We start from the raw sequence: 18,131 nt of genomic DNA, 5'->3' as shown, positions 1-18,131 counted from the left end.
TTCTCGAACTTGTCATCGGGAGATCTTCTGATGCAGCGCGATTGTTCTGCAACACATCACAGTCTCACCTTTTTTGTGCTGCTTTTCTTAAATCTCACCACCTATCCTCAGAATGCATGGGGTGGAAGTGTATAATTACACAACACAATGAGAATCTATGAATAATTTAAGCGAGTGATAGAGCTGAGTAGGTTATGACTTTGGTATTGTTTAGTGCGCCTGATAGTAGGTGAAATGAGTTGGCAGACAGGGGTACTAATAATGTGGTGACAATTGCGTTGAATGTCTGGATTTTTGCTTGGCATGTCAATGAAAACGCATACACACAGTGAATAATAAAAAATAAGACAATGTAAAATCTAAATGATCCAACTGTAACCCTTCAGAATGATTGTCAAGATCTTTAAGTAGGAGGCAATACCAGAGACAGCAACCATGATTAATGAATATGGACACAAATGCTGTGGATGCTGACAGGATACAGAGTTCTCTGATATAAATTACCCTTCAAAAAACCGACACGCCTGTTCTTGTTTATCCCCGTACAGCTGTAAATATCATCCAAGAGCTCCACATTCTGCACTGCCTCTCTAAATCTAAGATGCTTTCGTGGAACACATTACACATCCACGCTCTGTATCTCACAATAAAATACTCTGCGGAAATACTAGACCTGCCCTGGACTTGCACAGTGCATACCCATCTATAACACAATGGTGTATTACGCAGCCCAGAGTAATTTATCTGAAAGAGTTACACCACTGGAATTAGCCAGCCCCCAACAGCTACTCGCAGGAGCTTTTTGGCAGGTAGTAAATGCTCCTCCAAACCTTTGGCAAAAGCTTCACGACTTCTGCATAGCAACAAAATTTTGCTTCGGTAAATAGTCTGAATCACTGAGGCCTCAATGAAAAACCCCCCAGTGTGAAAATGATACGCGCTTTGAAAAAACAATATTTAACATGTTCTCCTCGTGCCGTTGAACCTTAATTCACAAGTTCCAATTTCAAGGTTGAACTTGAGTAATCTCCCGACTCGGTGGGGAGCCTGGACTAGAAAAATCTTTTAACTGGAGGCCCAGTATGAACTGGCATTATCTGGGTTCCAGCGATACAAGCACAGCTTGATGCCTCAGTTTCAGAAGAGATGACTCTTCCCAGGATTAGGAGCGCTGAAAGCTAGCAGGGATTCCTGGTAGATGAGTAAATGCTTGCTGTCCAATCCTCTGCTTCACTTCATCTTCTCACTCAGCTCTTGTCTCCATTTCAAACTTCCTCTGCTTTTCTTCCCATCTTCTGATTTGGCTCACTGTCCACTCTGTGTTGGCTTAATTTCATCCAGCTTCTCTCCTGTGCTCTCTCTTCCCTTCTCTCTTCCGTGCTCAACAATCTCTCTATCCGACTTCCATTCATCTCTCTTTTCTTTATGCTCTGTTTCATCTCATGTCTTTCCTTTGTCTTTGCTGAGATTTCTGCTTTTTGTCAATCTCTATTTTCATTGCCAACCATCCCCTTTCCCTCCATCTCTGTCTCCTCTTTACCCCCTCTTAGCCTCTCATTTCTTTAATTTTCTCATCATTTTTGTCCCTATCCATTTCTTTTCCTTTCTTTGTCCCCTACTTTCCACTTTTACCCTCTTCTTAAGTTGACAGTACTTTGTTACTTCCTCTCTCTTTCTTTCTTTCCCTTTTATCTTCATTCCTGGACTCTCTTTAAGTTTAGTCTTCCTTCTTTTAAGTTGCTGCTTTCCTTTTTACAGAAAACCTACAGGCTCCACTTTGAGTGTTCAGGCCTTCACTACTCAGGATTTATGTACGACAACTGTTGGCTTGCGATGTCACCATAAGATAGCTACTGTGCTGTACATGAGAGAGATCAGGGGAAGTGTAGGAGTGTGTGTGTGTGTGTGTGCATTTAGTGTCTATTCAGCACCACAGCATGCATCCTTCAATGTGGTCGGCGTCTCGTTTTGCACGTAAACTACTCTGTTCACTGATGTAACACTTAACCCAAAATCACTGTGGCTCCTTTTTTTAAAAAAAATTTTCATCACACCTTCTCTTCTTATCCTCCAGTTTAACATCCTTGTACCGCTCCTCTTCACTTATATTCTGCTCTTTTATCAAGTTATTTAAGCATGTTTGCTCGTTTCCCCCTCCTTTATGAGCGTTTTAGCGACTCACACCCCTTCTTTCTCTCTTTGCTTACCTGTGTAATGGATGCCTTTTTACTTCATGCCTCATCTCTCTACTGCATTGTGTGTGTGTGTGTGTGTGTGTGTGTGTGTGTGTGTGTGTGTGTGTGTGTGTGTGTGTGTGTGTGTGTGTGTGTGTGTGTATGAGAGAGAGACAGAGTGTAAAATCTCTCTTTAAGTCGGCTGAATATTAAGAGTCTGTTGAAAAATCTGTCCCCATGTGCAGTCTGGTGAAAGAAGCCATAATATTCCACATACTTGCCAACCATCTGTGAAAAAAATATCACCATGAAATACTCAGTCGGGTAAATTCTGCAGCAGATGACTGACATTAAACGGGAAGGAAATATTAAATTCTGGAGTTTATTACACTGACGCCGACATGTTCAAAACCCAGAGAAGTGCATGTTAAGTGCAACGCAACATAAAATAAAATGTATTTTGCAGGAATAATTTGGTCTAATTCATCCACGAATCTATTACTAATATTGTTTTTGTCATGTTAAACAAAGGAAATGAGGGCTCAGTATATCTGCCTAACATCAGTAACAGTCAATATTATGATTATATAGAGTATTGTGTCACATCTGTTGCAAAGATAATGTAATGAGTAGCTGATAAACTTTAACCTCCTAAGATCTGAGCTCTTATTTCTCCTTGGACCTGACAAACATTAAAGTAAGCATCGTCTTCAACAGATTTTTCTTTTTCCTCCTCTGGGGGTTTCTTTTACAGCATGACAAGAAAGTCAGAATTGTTTAACAGACTGCAAAATGCTTTATTGAGTGGAATGAAGTGTAAGGTGCAGAAAAGCCAAAATGTAATGTTCACACGAGGACTTCAGGTCCTGAGGAGATTAAGGCAGGGGCAGCTTGTAATAAAAATGCTTTGTCACATTAGTACAGATGGGCCAATAAATAACAATAAATGAATAAAGATGCAAACAAAACATTTTCATATCACTACCACTAAACCACACTGGTCAAGGATTTTTTTTGTTGGTGTTTCTTCTTCTAGAGATCAAATGTGCTTTATGATGGACTGTGATGTGCTGAGGCCAGATATAAAAAGAGCTTGTCACTGTTACAAAGGTGCACGTGCTTTAGGTGTAATGTAATTACATTAAAATGACCACTCAAAGCACTTTAGACTGTGAGCTAGATATATTCATATATACGTGTGTGTATACAAAAACAGTGGGATGCAAAAATTTGGGCAACCTTGTTAATAGTCATTACTTTCCTGTATAAATCTTTGGTTGTTACAATAAAAAATGTCAGTTAAATATATCATACTGGAGACACACACAGTGATATTTGAAAAGTGAAATGAAGTTTATTGGATTTACAGAAAGTGTGCAATAATTGTTTAAACAAAATCAGGCAGGTGCATAAATTTGGGCACCACAAAAAAAGAAATGAAATCAATATTTAGTAGATCCGTCTTTTGCAGACATTACAGCCTCTAATCGCTTCCTGTAGGTTCCAATGAGAGTCTGGATTGTGGTTGAAGGTATTTTGGACCATTCCTCTTTACAAAACATCTCTAGTTTCTTCTAGACTCCAGAATGAACTCTAGTAGCCTTAACTTGAACTGAGCTTGTGGTCTTCCATTTTCTCAATATGCTCCTAACTGTGGAAGCAGACAGCTTAAATCTCAGCTCTCTCTGCTTATTATTGGATTCACCTGTGTATGTAGGTCAGGGGTCACTGAGCTTACCAAGCCAATTTGAGTTCCAATAATTAGTTCTAAAGGTTTTGGAATCATGTCTGGTTTTAATTAAGAACTAGAACTAGTGTCAACCAGCAACAAGGAGAGGTGAGATGTGAATATGGAAGCTTTTTTTTTTTTTTTGCAAAATTTCCGCGAGATCTTCAACGCACACCTCCGGCAGAGCTTCAACAGCATTCCGAGGGAGACTGGGGACATTGAGTCCGAATGGACCATGTTCAGCGTCTCCATTGCCGAAGCTGCTGCATTGAGCTGCGGCCGCAAGGTGGTTGGTGCTTGCCGTGGTGGTAATCCCCGAACCAAATGGTGGACACCAGAGGTGAAGGGAGCCACCAGGCTGAAGAAGGAGTCCTATCAGGCTTGGTTAGCCTGTGGGACTCCGGAGGCAGCCGACAGGTATCGACAGGCCAAGCGGAATGCGGCTCGGGCAGTGGCTGAAGCAAAAACTCGGGTGTGGGAGGAGTTCGGAGAGGCCATGGAAAAAGACTTTCGGACTGCCTCGAAGAGATTCTGGCAAACCGTCAGACATCTCAGGAGGGGAAAACGGTGCTCTACCTGCACTATGTATAGTGCTGGCGGAGCGCTGCTGACGTCGACTGAGAAAATTGTCAGGCGGTGGAAGGAATACTTCGAGGACCTCCTTAATCCCACTGACACGTCTTCCGAGGAGGAAGCAGAGTCTGGGGATGAGGGGAATGACCCGCCAATTTCCAGGGGCGAGGTCACTGAGGCAGTTAAACAACTCCTTGGTGGCAGAGCCCCTGGTGTTGATGAGGTCCGCCCCGAGTTCCTGAAGGCTCTGGACGTTGTAGGGCTGTCCTGGTTGATACGCCTCTGCAATGTTGCGTGGAGATCAGGGGCAGTACCTGTGGACTGGCATCTTTAAGAAAGGGGACCGGAGGGTGTGTTCCAACTACAGGGGGATCACACTCCTCAGCCTCCCTGGGAAAGTCTATGCCAGGGTGCTGGAAAGGAGAGTTCGTCCGTTAGTCGAACCTCGGATACAGGAGGAACAATGCGGTTTTCGTCCTGGTCGCGGAACACTGGACCAGCTCTTTATCCTCTCCAGGATACTTGAGGGTGCATGGGAGTTTGCCCAACCAGTCTACATGTGTTTTGTGGACTTGGAGAAGGCATTCGACCGTGTCCCTCGGGGTGTCCTGTGGGAGGTGTTGTGGGAATATGGGGTGTCTGGCCCATTGCTACGGGCCATTCGATCCCTATACAACCGTTGCAAGAGCTTGGTTCGCATTGCCGGCAATAAGTCGGACTCGTTCCCGGTGGGTGATGGGCTTCGCCAGGGCTGCCCTTTGTCTCCGGTTCTGTTCATAATTTTTATGGACAGGATTTCTAGGCGCAGCCAAGTGGCGGAGGGCTTTCGCTTTGGTGGCCTCAGAATCTCATCTCTGATTTTTGCAGATGATGTGGTTCTGTTGGCTTCATCGGGTGAGGGCCTCCAGCTCGCACTGGAACGGTTCGCAGCCGAGTGTGAAGCAGCGGGAATGAGGATCAGCACCTCCAAATCTGAGGCCATGGTTCTCAGCCGGAAAAGGGTGGAGTGCCCACTCCGGACGGGGATGAGTTCCTGCCCCAAGTGGAGGAGTTCAAGTATCTCGGGGTCTTGTTCGCGAGTGATGGGAGAAGGGAGCCGGAGATCGACAGACGGATTGGGGCTGCAGCTGCAGTAATGCGGACGCTGCACCGGTCCGTCGTGGTGAAGAGGGAGCTGAGTGTAAAAGCGAAGCTCTCAATTTACCGGTCGATCTACGTCCCTACCCTCACCTATGGCCACGAGCTGTGGGTAGTGACCGAAAGAACGAGATCGCGGATACAAGCGGCGGAAATGAGCTTCCTCCGAAGGGTGGCTGGCCTCTCCCTTAGAGATAGGGTGAGAAGTTCGGCCATCCGGGAGGGGCTCAGAGTAGAGCAGCTGCTGCTCCACATCGAAAGGAGCCAGCTGAGGTGGTTCGGGCATCTGACAAGGATGCCCCCTGGGCGCCTCCTGGGTGAGGTGTTCCAGGCATGTCCCACCGGGAGGAGGCCCCGGGGCAGACCCAGGACACGCTGGAGAGATTATATCTCTCGGCTGGCCTGGGAACGCCTTGGTATTCCCCCGGATAAGCTGGAGGAGGTGGCTGGGGAGAGGGAGGTCTGGGCCTCTTTGCTTAGGCTGCTGCCCCCGCGACCCGGCCCCGGACAAAGCGGATGAAGATGGATGGATGGAAATTTCAGGTTATTATCTCAAAATCTCAACATTTGGGATTATCTAAAAATTTAGAGTTAGGTACCAACTGGAAGGTTGGCGGTTCGATCCCCAGCTCCTGCTGTTGACGAATCCTTGCAAAGGAAACTGAACCCTGAGTTGGCTGCAATGCATCCAGCGGTGAGTGTCAAATAAAAGTGCTTTGTGTGTGACTGGGTGAACCCGCATTGTACATGAAAGTGGTCTGAGTGTTCAAAACTGAACAGAAGGGTGCTCTAAGAAACAGTCCATTTAACTTCTGACAAAACAACTTTCAGGTTTGAGTTAAGTCAAAATTTTGAGGTAAAAACCTGGAATTGTTATTTTTTAATGGTATTTTTTTTAATCATTATTATTATTCAGTGGTGTAAACAAGCTTCCAAGGTTAAAAACCATAAACAAGTGTAACTGCATGAGACAGAAAGAGGCAATGACAAGGAAAGAACGAATGCACCAGGACAGAAACCCCATGAATATATAACAAAAATCCAGGACCGTGGTGTCATTTCACACAGTCCCTAAATAAAACACGACTCGAGAGTTCAGCAGTAACTTTGACTTGAATTAAAAAAAACAAGCTTTGCACAGAAGATGTTCTTTTTTTTTTTTTTTTGGTAAATGAAGTTGAAATTATTATAATTACTCAAACTACTGCAATTATCTGCTGCAGTCCACAATAACTTGTGAAGGCAGTGGTTTTTAAATGCTACAACAAAAAAAGCTTAAATTTGATCAGCCATTAAAAATAAAAAAGTGAAATAACAGTAAATAATTTTCCCTCAGCTGAGTTTCGCCATTGTTTTTCTGCTTGTGTCCCGCTAACGGAGCCCAACTCACAGTATGAGCACACTGCAGTGTGCTTTATTAGAACTGTAAAACATAGCGTTTGTATTCACAAGATTTTTGATTTGAGTGAAGAAATAGAGGCGATTCAATGAAACTAAGTTGTTTGCTTGGTTTTTATCAAACTAGTGGTGTTTTTTAAACATTATAACAACATCATATTGTTTCTGTCAAAGCAGGACCTCATTTATAGACCGCAGTATGTGAGTATCTTATCTTATGTAAGTAATTTAGCAGATGCAGGAAGTCACCTGAATATGTAGTGTATACACACAGACCACCAAAAGAAGAAAAATCCTCATTAATTCAAATTAAGATGCAATTACAATTTAGTTATGTACAATCACGGAATATGATCTACGTGCTCTGTCGGTAACGAGGGGGTAAAATTAGAAAAACTCCAGCGAGTCACATCTCCTACAATCCAATGCTCCATTTAGTCTAAAGTGGCTGATGATTATGACAAGCTGGATTACCATCAGCAGCAGCCGCAGCAGAGTGACAGGGTGACAGCGGCCTTGGTTCAGATAATTTAACAGTTTTTTAAATTCAAAACAGGTTGTTCCATCTCATTCTCATTTTTTGTTTATGAATAAATTATTTCTCATCATTGGCTTCTCTCCCTGTTCATTATAACTGAAATTATTGGCCCACACTTTCACTCATACTAATTCACCAGGCTGCCCTCCAACACACACACATGCAGAGAACCCCTACACACATTTAGCATCTTTACAATGACTGGCTCACCCATCCACGACTGAATATAATGAATAAATGCTCGACTGGCAATTATTCCTATTTGTTCTAAAATGAGGTCAGAGTTCAGATTTAATCATGGCAGACATCCACCATCACCACCATCTTTCCTCCATCTATTCTGCTTTTGCTGTACTGGAAGCATCTTCCCAGTGTCAGGTCGTGGCTGGCATCGTCTTAGTTGGAGCAGAAAATAAAATTTACATTTCCCTTTTTGTCACATCTCAAGGTCAAAGAGAAAAAAGAAGGCCAGAAAAACAAAACAACAACAACAACAACAACTGTAATGTGCTTTGTTGCACACTTCTGCCTTTCTTCATTAGAAATAGTATCAGATGCTCTTTGCAAGTCCGACGGATGAGCATAAATCTATAAATCCTAAATACATACATTAACCACTAGGAAACAGTATGCCATCAAGAGGACATCTTTCAGCTCAATACCGGATGACAATGTCTGTGAGAGATTTATCTTGTCCTGAAGGATTAGTTCAGGTTAAATTTCTCTCCGATTTTCAGACTTACTTAGCATCACAAGCAGGGCTGGTGGTCATTTAGAGAAATGAAGTGGTCACCAAAACTGTTGGACAGGCTGCCACAAAACAGTGAGAACAATATTTATGGTCCTGTGAGGAGAAACTCAGATGTTTTGGATGATCTTGTTTGTTTTCCTTTAGTGCTATCACATAGTTAATATCTTGAGCTTATAATGAAACATCTTGACTATGACACAGTACTTTGTGAAACTCTTGAGCAACTTGTCCTGGGTATATCCCACCTCTCACCCTGTGATAGCTGGGAGAGACCCCAGCCCCTCGTGACCCTCAACTGGTTAAGCAGAAGGGGATGGATGAATGGATGGATGCGTGAGATAGATGAACCAATGTTGTGTATTTTAAATTGTGTCTTTGTTATAAGCACTCTGTTACAAGAACACAATTAGTTTCCCATATTTTTGCAAAAGATAACACAGTTTGACAAAATAAATGAGTGTTTTAGCACCAACAAGGTGATTTAAAGAGCTGAAAACTTGGCATATGGTGGCACAGTGTACATTTCTCCTCGAAAAACCTGAGTACTTTGGACAAGAGGAGGACAAAAGAAAAAGCAGCTGGCCTAAAAAACTATTTACAGCAGATAAAAAGTATCTGAAAGTTCTGTCTTTTAAGAAATATCTGAAAGAGATGCACCTGGCCCTTGAGTAGATCCATCTACTGTTCACTAAAGCCTCATCAAAAATGGTCTCAGTGGATGAATGGCTGTCAAGAAGCCATTCATAATGAAGGCGGACAGGAAGAACAGGATGAGGTGTGCCAAATTACACAACAACTGGACTGAAAATCAGTGGCAATGGGTCTGATGGAGTGATGAATTCAAATCTGAAATTTTTTATTCAAATTATCATCAATATGTTCAGAGGAGGTCAGGAGAGAAGTGCAACACTGAGTGTCTACAGCCATCTGTGAACAATACTGTACTTAAAGAATCTACTAGAAAGTTTTCCTGAGAGAGGCTGTGTTGAGGACTAAAGGTGATCATAGCAAATGTTGACTTTCAAGCTGATTAGAATTGCACATCTCTGTTTTATATACCTTATATAGTGCATTTCCTGGCTCAAGCACAGTGCCATACAAATTCTCTAACTGTCCTTTATAGTGCAAACAGTAGCACAAAGTTGCTATTTATCAAATCAACTGGTTAATTTACAAATACTTGCAAAACTAAAGACATCTCCCAGAACTTCAGCTAAAAATTAACTAAACAACAACAACATTGCTTTACAGACATCATCAATTTAATGTTAATGTTACCAGTAAGTACAGAGTGAGCCTACATCTGGACAACACATGTGACAGTTAACTCTTATTGGGTATTCACTGGATACAAATCTTACAATAAGCATATTTTTGGAGCAGACTTGTAGCAGACTAAAAAATCATGAGTACATAATTTACATCATATCAGTTTCAGCGGTAAGCTGTCATTTCATTGGTCTCAGAAAAACTTTTTTAAAATACAAAAACAAGCTATACAATACAATATTAGTTTTATTTTATTCCACAAGAATAAACTAATATTAAGCAACAATGAGATTAGAGTATTATTTTCTGATAATACTGTTAAATACTCAATAATTTTCTCTAATTCTTAACCGGTGCCCTCGTTAAAGGGACTTCCTGACAATATCCAGACAGTTGCTCTGTACATACAGACATCCTGCATGGGAAGGGCACATGCTAATCCTCAAGCTAAAATCCCCTCTGACCAGATGTTGCAGCTTACAGGGACAGACTGGGCACAAAATTAATGGCTATCACATGCTCCCTAATGAAGGGATTGAACAGGGCATAGTCCTGTAGTGTCTGCTGTGGTTCACTGGCATCAAATTAATTGTGTCCCACTTCTGTCTCACCTCTTATTTCTGTCCGTCTGCAGTGAAAAATATGACTTATGGAACTATCGACAGTGCAGAGAAAGATCTTTGATAAAAAGAGGCAGCGGTGGGGAATGGGTGAGGCTGACATAACGATAAACATACAGAGAAGGAATTTTAAAGTAGTTGCTATTTATTAGGGATTCCCAATGGTCAGACACAAATAGCCACGTGCTAATCAGATCCAGTTTTAAAAGATTAGCTTTAAGCAAAAGCTATGTAACCTCTGGAACACCACCCAGTGATTGACGCATGTTTAAGGTGGAATTCTTTTAACGCAGCTGTACAAAACAGATCAATAAATGGATTTTGACAGATGTGGCTAATGAATTTTGAACGTCACAACCTGGAAGGAATATGAGCGGCTCACCCATACACACACGCGCGAGCACACACGCACACAAACAAAGAACATTCAACTAAATATCTCATCTTCCCTCAGGGTCATTTGAATATGATCACTATCTTGATCGTGAAAGGTCTGACCATCTGTACAAGCTTGCTAAATACACATAAACAGAGCCAACTTATGCACAAAATCCACTTAAACACACACACAGGTGCACACACACACAGACACTCATTCACTGCATCCATAAGACTGAGTATAGAGCCTCTGGATCCATTAGTTATAATAAGCTGAAATTTACCAGTAATGCATCCTACAGCCGTAGAGGAGATATCAGATGGTTATATTTACCATCTGAATACCAATGAAGTAGCACAACATGAATAACCTAATTGAAAAGGACTGGTTTTCTCATACACATGTGAAAATGTTTTCACAGGACCACACAGAGTCGTGTGAAAAACAAAGTACACCCGGCGATTCAACAGCTGTAGAACCACCGTTAGCAGCAAACTATTTTTTTCACTCATTCTGTTAGAGATCTGCTGCTTTGCATCGTCTTTTTTCATGACCCATTTTTATGCTTAAGCTGTCGGACAGACGGCCTCACATTTGACTCTAGAATACTTTGGTATACAGCTCAGTGACTGCAGGCTGCCCAGCTCCTAAAACAAACCAAAATCATCACCCCTCCACCACCGTGCTTCAGAGGTGGTATGAGGTGGTGTGCTGGTATGTCAAAAGGACGTTGTTACAGAAGTGTTGTGGTTCGTTCAGATGCAACGAAAACTGAAACTTTTTTGTTGTTGTTGTTGTTCTGTTTGTTTTGGGGTTTTTTTGCAGTTTCTTTGAGAATTGCACAGTTGGACTTTGGGGTGAATTTACTTGGAAGATTGTGAGACTGGTTGCTCCAGACCAGCCAACTCCAAAGCTTCTGCTTTTATAAAGGTGCTCAGACTTCCTGATAGTCACTTAATGAAATGTATTTGGTTAGCAGGACCTTGATGATATTTACCATCTTAATTCCTGTTGTGTACTTAGATCTTTTCACATGACAGTGAAGAGTCCTGTGGAAACTTTCTTTCTGTTTGTTTCCCTGAAGCCAATAAAGTAAACGTATCAACAAATATTGGGGAGGACCAGCAGGAAGAGTCTCAGTATCATTCAAAAACACACACTGTTTCATTTTAACACAAATGTGCTGATATATCCTCATAATGATGATAATAACCCATGTTCAAGTGGATGCCATCCAGATACTTAATGTGATCAAAAATATGGCACAAATCAGACAACAATGCACATTTTGATGAAACTCAGGTTTGCTGAGGTGAAGATAATTGCAAAGCACACTGGAGTGTTATATACTGAGCAGCACATTGTGCAGCAAATCATCCCAGCGTGAAGCGCACTATTACGCTTTTATTAAAGCCTCTCTGAAGCGCGGCAGCATCAGCAACGGGGTGGCAAGTGTTGCCATGCTGCCAGGGTAAGTCGGCATGATGATATGAAGGTGATATGAACTAGAGCATGATGTGATTGGACTGAGCCTGCACGGCAAACAGCGAGATGATGAAGGGGGTGATGAGGGAAGAAAGGCGGAGGATGAGAAAGCAGAGAGGGGGGGGGGGGGGGGGGGGTATGTGGATATAGTGGAGTTCAAACAGGTAAGAGTAAGGGGATTGGATGGGGTGACCTGATCGGGGGGATAAGAGAAATGAGACAGCAAGGGGAATTGGAGAAGAGGAAAACCACTTACCTTGACCCTGTGCCTTACTGGGGTAATAGGAAACAAGGGCCAGTAACACCAGTGGAGCCCACAAACACCAACTGATCTGCCCCATTGACAACATCCTCAAAACCAGCAGTCTAGACCTGCAAGGACAGAAAACAGATCAGCAAGAAAGAAAGAAACAAGAGCGGAGATTTAACTGCATGAATGTCACTCGGCTGCGGGGCGACTCAATGCTTCAGTTCACTGATCTAGAATCAGTTATTTTGTTTAATATCAACTTTTTTAACAGTTACAGAGCAGAAGCTTCACAGTCTACACTGACCACAGAGCTGCAGCTGAGCCTCCCGCCTACACAAAACGAGCCAGACGCAAAACAGTGGAGCACTTTGTTGAAGAGAAGAGAAGAGAAGAGAAGAGAAGAGAAGAGAAGAGAAGAGAAGAGAAGAGAAGAGAAGAGAAGAGAAGAGAAGAGAAGAGAAGAGAAGAGAAGAGGTCAGACAGAGTGACAGTCAGTTTGATTGACAGTCCAGAGAGGGAACATTTCACAAAGCCATTGTTCAACCAAAAGAGCAAACACTTCTTCCGTATCTCATCTCCTCCTTTCACCCCTCACTTTTTTGTTCTCTCTCCTCCACATTACCCCTAACCCCTCGCCTCCTCTCCCACCTCTCTGCCACTCTTTAGTATGAGCACTGATGGACACACAGATACCTTCTGATTTTCTCTTTTAGACCCACCTCACTACAGTCACACCTGTCGCCGCATGGACATGTGAAAGAAGAAAAAAGTCCTTTGATGACGATCGATCGTTCTGTGGTGTTGAATGAGCAGCAGGTCTTTCATTCAGACGTTGTGAAAAAGCAGAATTAATAAGAATACACAAGAATGGGGGATTATTTGTCCTAGTTTTTCATACTTATGGAGAGGGATGGAAAAGTGAAACTACTTCATTTGTAATAAATCTTTCACACACACTGACAATGCAACATTTTACACACACAAAAACTTCATCGGGGCTGCTAAAGTAAGATGATTAGACTCAGAGGGAACGTAAACGGTCCTCCCGTGGTCCTAACAGCAAACCTTTAAATAGGGACCAAAGTTTCCCTTGTCTCCGGATTGCATCGATGATGACGATAATCCGTCTTTTAATTCGAGGGGAAAATTTGCAACCGGTTTACTGCTTTAATTGCTTAATGAAGACCAGAGAAAAGGCGTCAACTTCAATAAAATCTAGCCATTTTTCCTTTAATTTTTTTTTTTTTTTTTTTTTTTGGTTTTTAGAAAAATACTAAATATAATAAGAAAGACCGAGAAAGACACGCGGATCAGTTAAGAGTAAATAATTTTAACACATCAGGAGTAAAATACAAACTGATTGTTTCGTAGGTGAAATTTTCCTTAGCTTAAGAGATTTTTTTAAACATACGCTAAATTACTTGTCTATTTTCCACCTGCTCTCAAGCCTGCAAGTTTAATTTCATGACCGCAGCATGAATGCGTCCCCCGGTGATCATGTTGAAGTGCTCCAGAGTGATTTAATTTAAGTTTCTCAGGCAGATTTCTCTCAAACTATCAGACCTATTCAAATGAACCGATTTGGCCGAAATACTCCAGCGCCAGCAGCACACCTGAGACCGACTCAGTTGCCCGCACAATGAATGAAATCGCCTTTCATACCTCTCCAGTCATCAATTCAAAGCGTCCTTTTATCCCCCAAAGGAAATCCCGTGAATACCAAAGACCGCTCCTGCTTCTGCCTCCCAAAAGGGTTCCTCTTTCTTCTCACTCTTTCTTCCCCTCTTCCTTTCTCTCACTCCTTCTCTCCGGATACAGTTCGTTCAGTCCGGAGTGGGTGTTTCTCTCCTCGTTATTCAGCCATCCCTCCCTCCGGCTATTCCTCCCTGTCCCAACCCTTTCCTTCACCCGGATTCATCTCACAGAGAGAAAGAGAGAGAGAGAGAGAGAGAGAGGAGCGAACCAGTGGCGCTGCGCAAAATACTCCGCTGCCAACCTGCAGGTTTCAAATTGGCTTCCTCAGGGTCCCTTATGTGCGCCTCCGCGGTCACGACGGGACTTGTCGTGGAGGACGTATCTGTAATCTGCGGCTTTAAAGGACCCACACGGTTATTGTATGTGCGCGGTCTTTTTTCTTCTTCTTTCTGAAAAAGGCTCTGTGCGCTCAGAGCAGGTGTCTGGCCATGCCCTGCTGCGCTGCCAGCTTTGATGTTGAAGGCACAATGACACAGGTTTTCACCTCAGCTCAAAACTGGAGTTTAAAAGAAAGAATCTGACAGGAACCATATGGAACATTTTAGCTTCACAGTTTCACTTTATTGCATCCATAAGCCTAAATGTTCAGCTCTGGGTTTATGAACAAAGCTTGGAAATCACTTGAAATCTTTCATGACTGTTTTTCTGTTCCCCGGTAGAACAATCCTGTCTCCGCAATTTACCCAATTCAATTAAACTTCTGCCTGAAATAAAACGAAATATTTTGAAATTCAAATTCAAATATGAGCTCAAGTTCTTCTGTGTCAGAAATTTGTATCTAGTACAAAACATTTTCAAACAAATAAGTGCACAATGTTGGCTTAATCTAATTATAAGATTCTTAATTGTTCCTAACCTAAGACGGCGTCTCTCAAACCTCTGGGTGTTGGCTTAATTTCAAGTTTGTAATGTATTATTATTCAGTCAGCTAGCTATTGGGATTAGTTGTCCAAAATTGGATCCAACTTTGAAATGTCAAATCTTGTAGTTCCTCTGATGGCCACTTGAGGCCGACTACAAAAGTCATTCTCTATAGACTTCCATGTTAAACCCCCTAGTGTTATTTATTTCAAGCAAGTTTACAAGCATGGTACAAAAATAGTTTTGGCCTCTATAAATTCAATTCAGTTCAATTTTATTTTATTTTATAGCACCAAGGTAAACACCCTACAATCATACAAATTATCATACAGAGAAAAGTTCCAGCAGTCAGATAACCCCCCTTTTGAGCAAGCTCTTGGTGACAATTGGAGGGAAAAACTCCCTTTTAACAAGAAGAAACCTCTGGCAGAACCAGGCTCAGGAGGGGCGGTGAGGGGAGGAAGACAGGACAATAGACATGCTGTGGAAGAGAGCCAATGTCTGAACTCTCAACTATGAACTGTTGGTGCCATTTGAAGCATTAGTTAAGCCATTATATGACTAATATTATGGTTTACTGTAAGGTACTGACCTTCCAAGAAGTTTGTGCTTCAGTTTTGTTGAGTGCAATTCAAGTATTTTAGCCTGTTACTTGGAACTAATTACTAATTATTAATTTGTAGCGATTCTGTGAATTCCAACTGTATGGTTTATGACTGGCCTTCCAGCTTAGCAGATAGCACAGCACTACACCCTCTTGTTTCATACAGTTGTTGTTGTTTTGTTTTTTTACGTTTATTTAACAGCAGGGAAAGAGTGTGAAGCGGGGAAATCACTGGTGAGTAACAGTTCACTGAATGGGAGCGCTTTAAAAAAATTCTTGTTCCAGTGTTCAGGACAGAGTTGCAGGCTGGGGTTTTCTAGAAGGTAAGGCAGTGGAAGGCGGACAGGTGAGCTTTAACTAGATTAATCCTTTCACAGAAACTAACCAGCTCGGGATAGCAGACGATTTCTGGTGAAAGAGCTCCTTCAGCCAACTGAGAGTCATTAGGAAGCAGAGGGGAATGAGGCATTTGTGAGGAGAATTCACAGGGAGCTTCAACAAACATCAGAGAGCCTGATTACCAGAGTGGGCTCGAGCTGGTCCTTAAGTATAGGAAGGTAATGAGCTGACAGCACACAGGTGCAGAGTGGAAAGGCAACAGGCTTCACTTGCAGGGTGGGGCTTCCCAACTCCACCTGAGGGCACGCAGGGGAAAGGAGAAGAGTGGATAGTTAAGAGAGAGAAAGAAAACATGAGGGAAAAAGCCCTAACCAGCCCTGGACATGTAGTCCATCTATGGTAACATCTATGGTCCAGTGAACCAGCATCGCTGTGGTCAAAAACAGAGGCTTCAGAGTGCAGCGTCTAAATCCAATTCAATTCAATTCAATTTTATTTATATAGCGCCAAATCACAACAAAAGTCGCCTCAAGGCGCTTCATAGATACAGAGAAAAACCCAACAATCATATGACCCCCTATGAGCAAGCACTTTGGCGACAGTGGGAAGGAAAAACTCCCTTTTAACAGGAAGAAACCTCCGGCAGAACCAGGCTCAGGGAGGGGCGGCCATCTGCTGCGACCGGTTGGGGTGAGAGAAGGAAGACAGGATAAAAGACATGCTGTGTCCAGTGGGTGACATCTTCACACCTACATACATTCCTTTTATATACAGCCTATGGTGCTTGATGCAGACTCTCAAGCACTTGAAAAACCTGGTTTCAGATAGATGACTGCAAATTTTTTGCCAGTTTACACAATGCTGTCCAAAATGTGACACAATTAGGTGACATTTTGAAATGAATCCTTTAGTTTCGACTTTCTTGCTGCGAAATGTGAATATTGATGCACGACTAATGTTGCTGACTAATGTTGTTTTGTCAAAGTCTGTGGTGGGTCACATTTATCAACATTTATGCATTCAAGGTGTCCTTTGAGCATGATGCACAGGATTATGGCAAAAGTAAGACGGAGTAGTCATCCCCACCTGTCATTTTGCAGGGTTCAGGATGTTTCAGGATGTTTCCTGAAACCATGACCTTTACCAAAACCTAACCAAACAGTTTTCAGGGCCTAGACCTAATCAGTGAGTGAAAGTAAAGGCACTCAGCTCAAAAGTGAGAATTAGCAGCACCTGGCAAAACAGCATTATATGATGAGAACATTTTGTGTTCTTCAACAAACTATTCTTTCAAACTAAATGAGCATTATAATGGATTAGCCAGCACCACGGGTTCCTCCATCAGGCTGAGAGAAAGACTTGAGCGCACTTTGAAATCCTGTTTATGCACTCAGCTCTGCTGCTCTTGAAGAAACTGAGGAAATTTGCCCTGAGGGCGGAAGAATGGGAGTCATGGGAAACTGAGACAGGTGAAATTTGCCAGTGGCTGAGTTGAAACGCTGAACAGCTACACTCCAGGTGTGTCCCTGGGGCACATAAATACTCTTAGCACAGACATGCACGTTTTAGCGCCAAAGTACTGTCCAGATGTCATAAACACTATAATCAGGTGGATAAGGATTCTGCGTCCACATCCCTCTCTCCCGTCCTCCCTTCCTGTCCTTCTGCTGTCCCCTCTCCCTTCATGTTTTCTGTTTGTAGAAGACCACACAGCAGATAAATGCAGCGCGTGTAGACACTGCGCCACAGTGTCTGCTGTCATATTCAGGGATTGAGGTTAAGACATAAGCATAATAAATCAGTGGTATTTCTATAACTAAAAATTCCACAATATATTCATTATATATTCATATATTTATGCTTAAGGGGAAAAAGTGCTTTCATGAACCTGTGTGTGAATGAGGATTGTAGTATAAACCACTGTGGTTACTCAAGCTGAGTTAAAAAACACTATACAACAACCAGTCCATTCACCATGTCTCTGTTACTCTTGTGAATAATTTAGCATGGAAAAGGAATTTGACAAACTGGTTTATTTACCAGATAAAGAGGCACTAAAACCAGATAAATCCAGCTTGGCTGTGATGTGTAATCCTTATTGATGTCACTTTATATTCTGAGTCCTTAGTGGGATCTGACTGACAGCTCTGCTCTACTGACTTACAGGCCAACGGACCTGAAGACCTGCCCGATGTATGAACCACAGCACTGTCCTCACCGCAGGTCCCTTTCCTCCTATTCACCCCTCTTGATGTCCTCTCTTTATTCA

At 42.5% G+C, this 18,131-nt stretch overlaps 1 protein-coding gene across 4 annotated transcripts in view; it reads right to left on the bottom strand.

Annotated features, from left to right (window-relative positions):
- The window catches only part of LOC101465895 (collagen alpha-1(XIV) chain), a 175,181-nt gene extending 160,975 nt beyond the window's left edge, over nucleotides 1–14,206 (bottom strand). The window contains exons 1-3 of one of the 4 annotated variants that reach the window (XM_076889754.1): nucleotides 13,966–14,205; nucleotides 13,023–13,121; nucleotides 12,310–12,425 (exon numbers count right to left, since the gene is read on the bottom strand). In XM_076889754.1, coding sequence (XP_076745869.1) covers nucleotides 12,310–12,403 — 94 coding nt within the window. In that variant the 5' untranslated portion in view covers nucleotides 12,404–12,425; nucleotides 13,023–13,121; nucleotides 13,966–14,205. Of the gene's footprint in view, nucleotides 1–12,309; nucleotides 12,426–13,022; nucleotides 13,943–13,965 lie in introns of those variants that run through there. The other 3 variants (XM_076889756.1, XM_076889753.1, XM_076889755.1) reach the window with 3 other exon arrangements.
- Nucleotides 14,207–18,131: the final 3,925 nt, after the last annotated feature.

This window comes from Maylandia zebra, linkage group LG11 (assembly GCF_041146795.1).
Source record: "Maylandia zebra isolate NMK-2024a linkage group LG11, Mzebra_GT3a, whole genome shotgun sequence".
In the NCBI taxonomy this organism is placed as follows: domain Eukaryota; kingdom Metazoa; phylum Chordata; class Actinopteri; order Cichliformes; family Cichlidae; genus Maylandia; species Maylandia zebra.
Note: the sequence above shows the minus strand (reverse complement) of the source record. Positions and strands in the feature narration are given on the sequence as shown.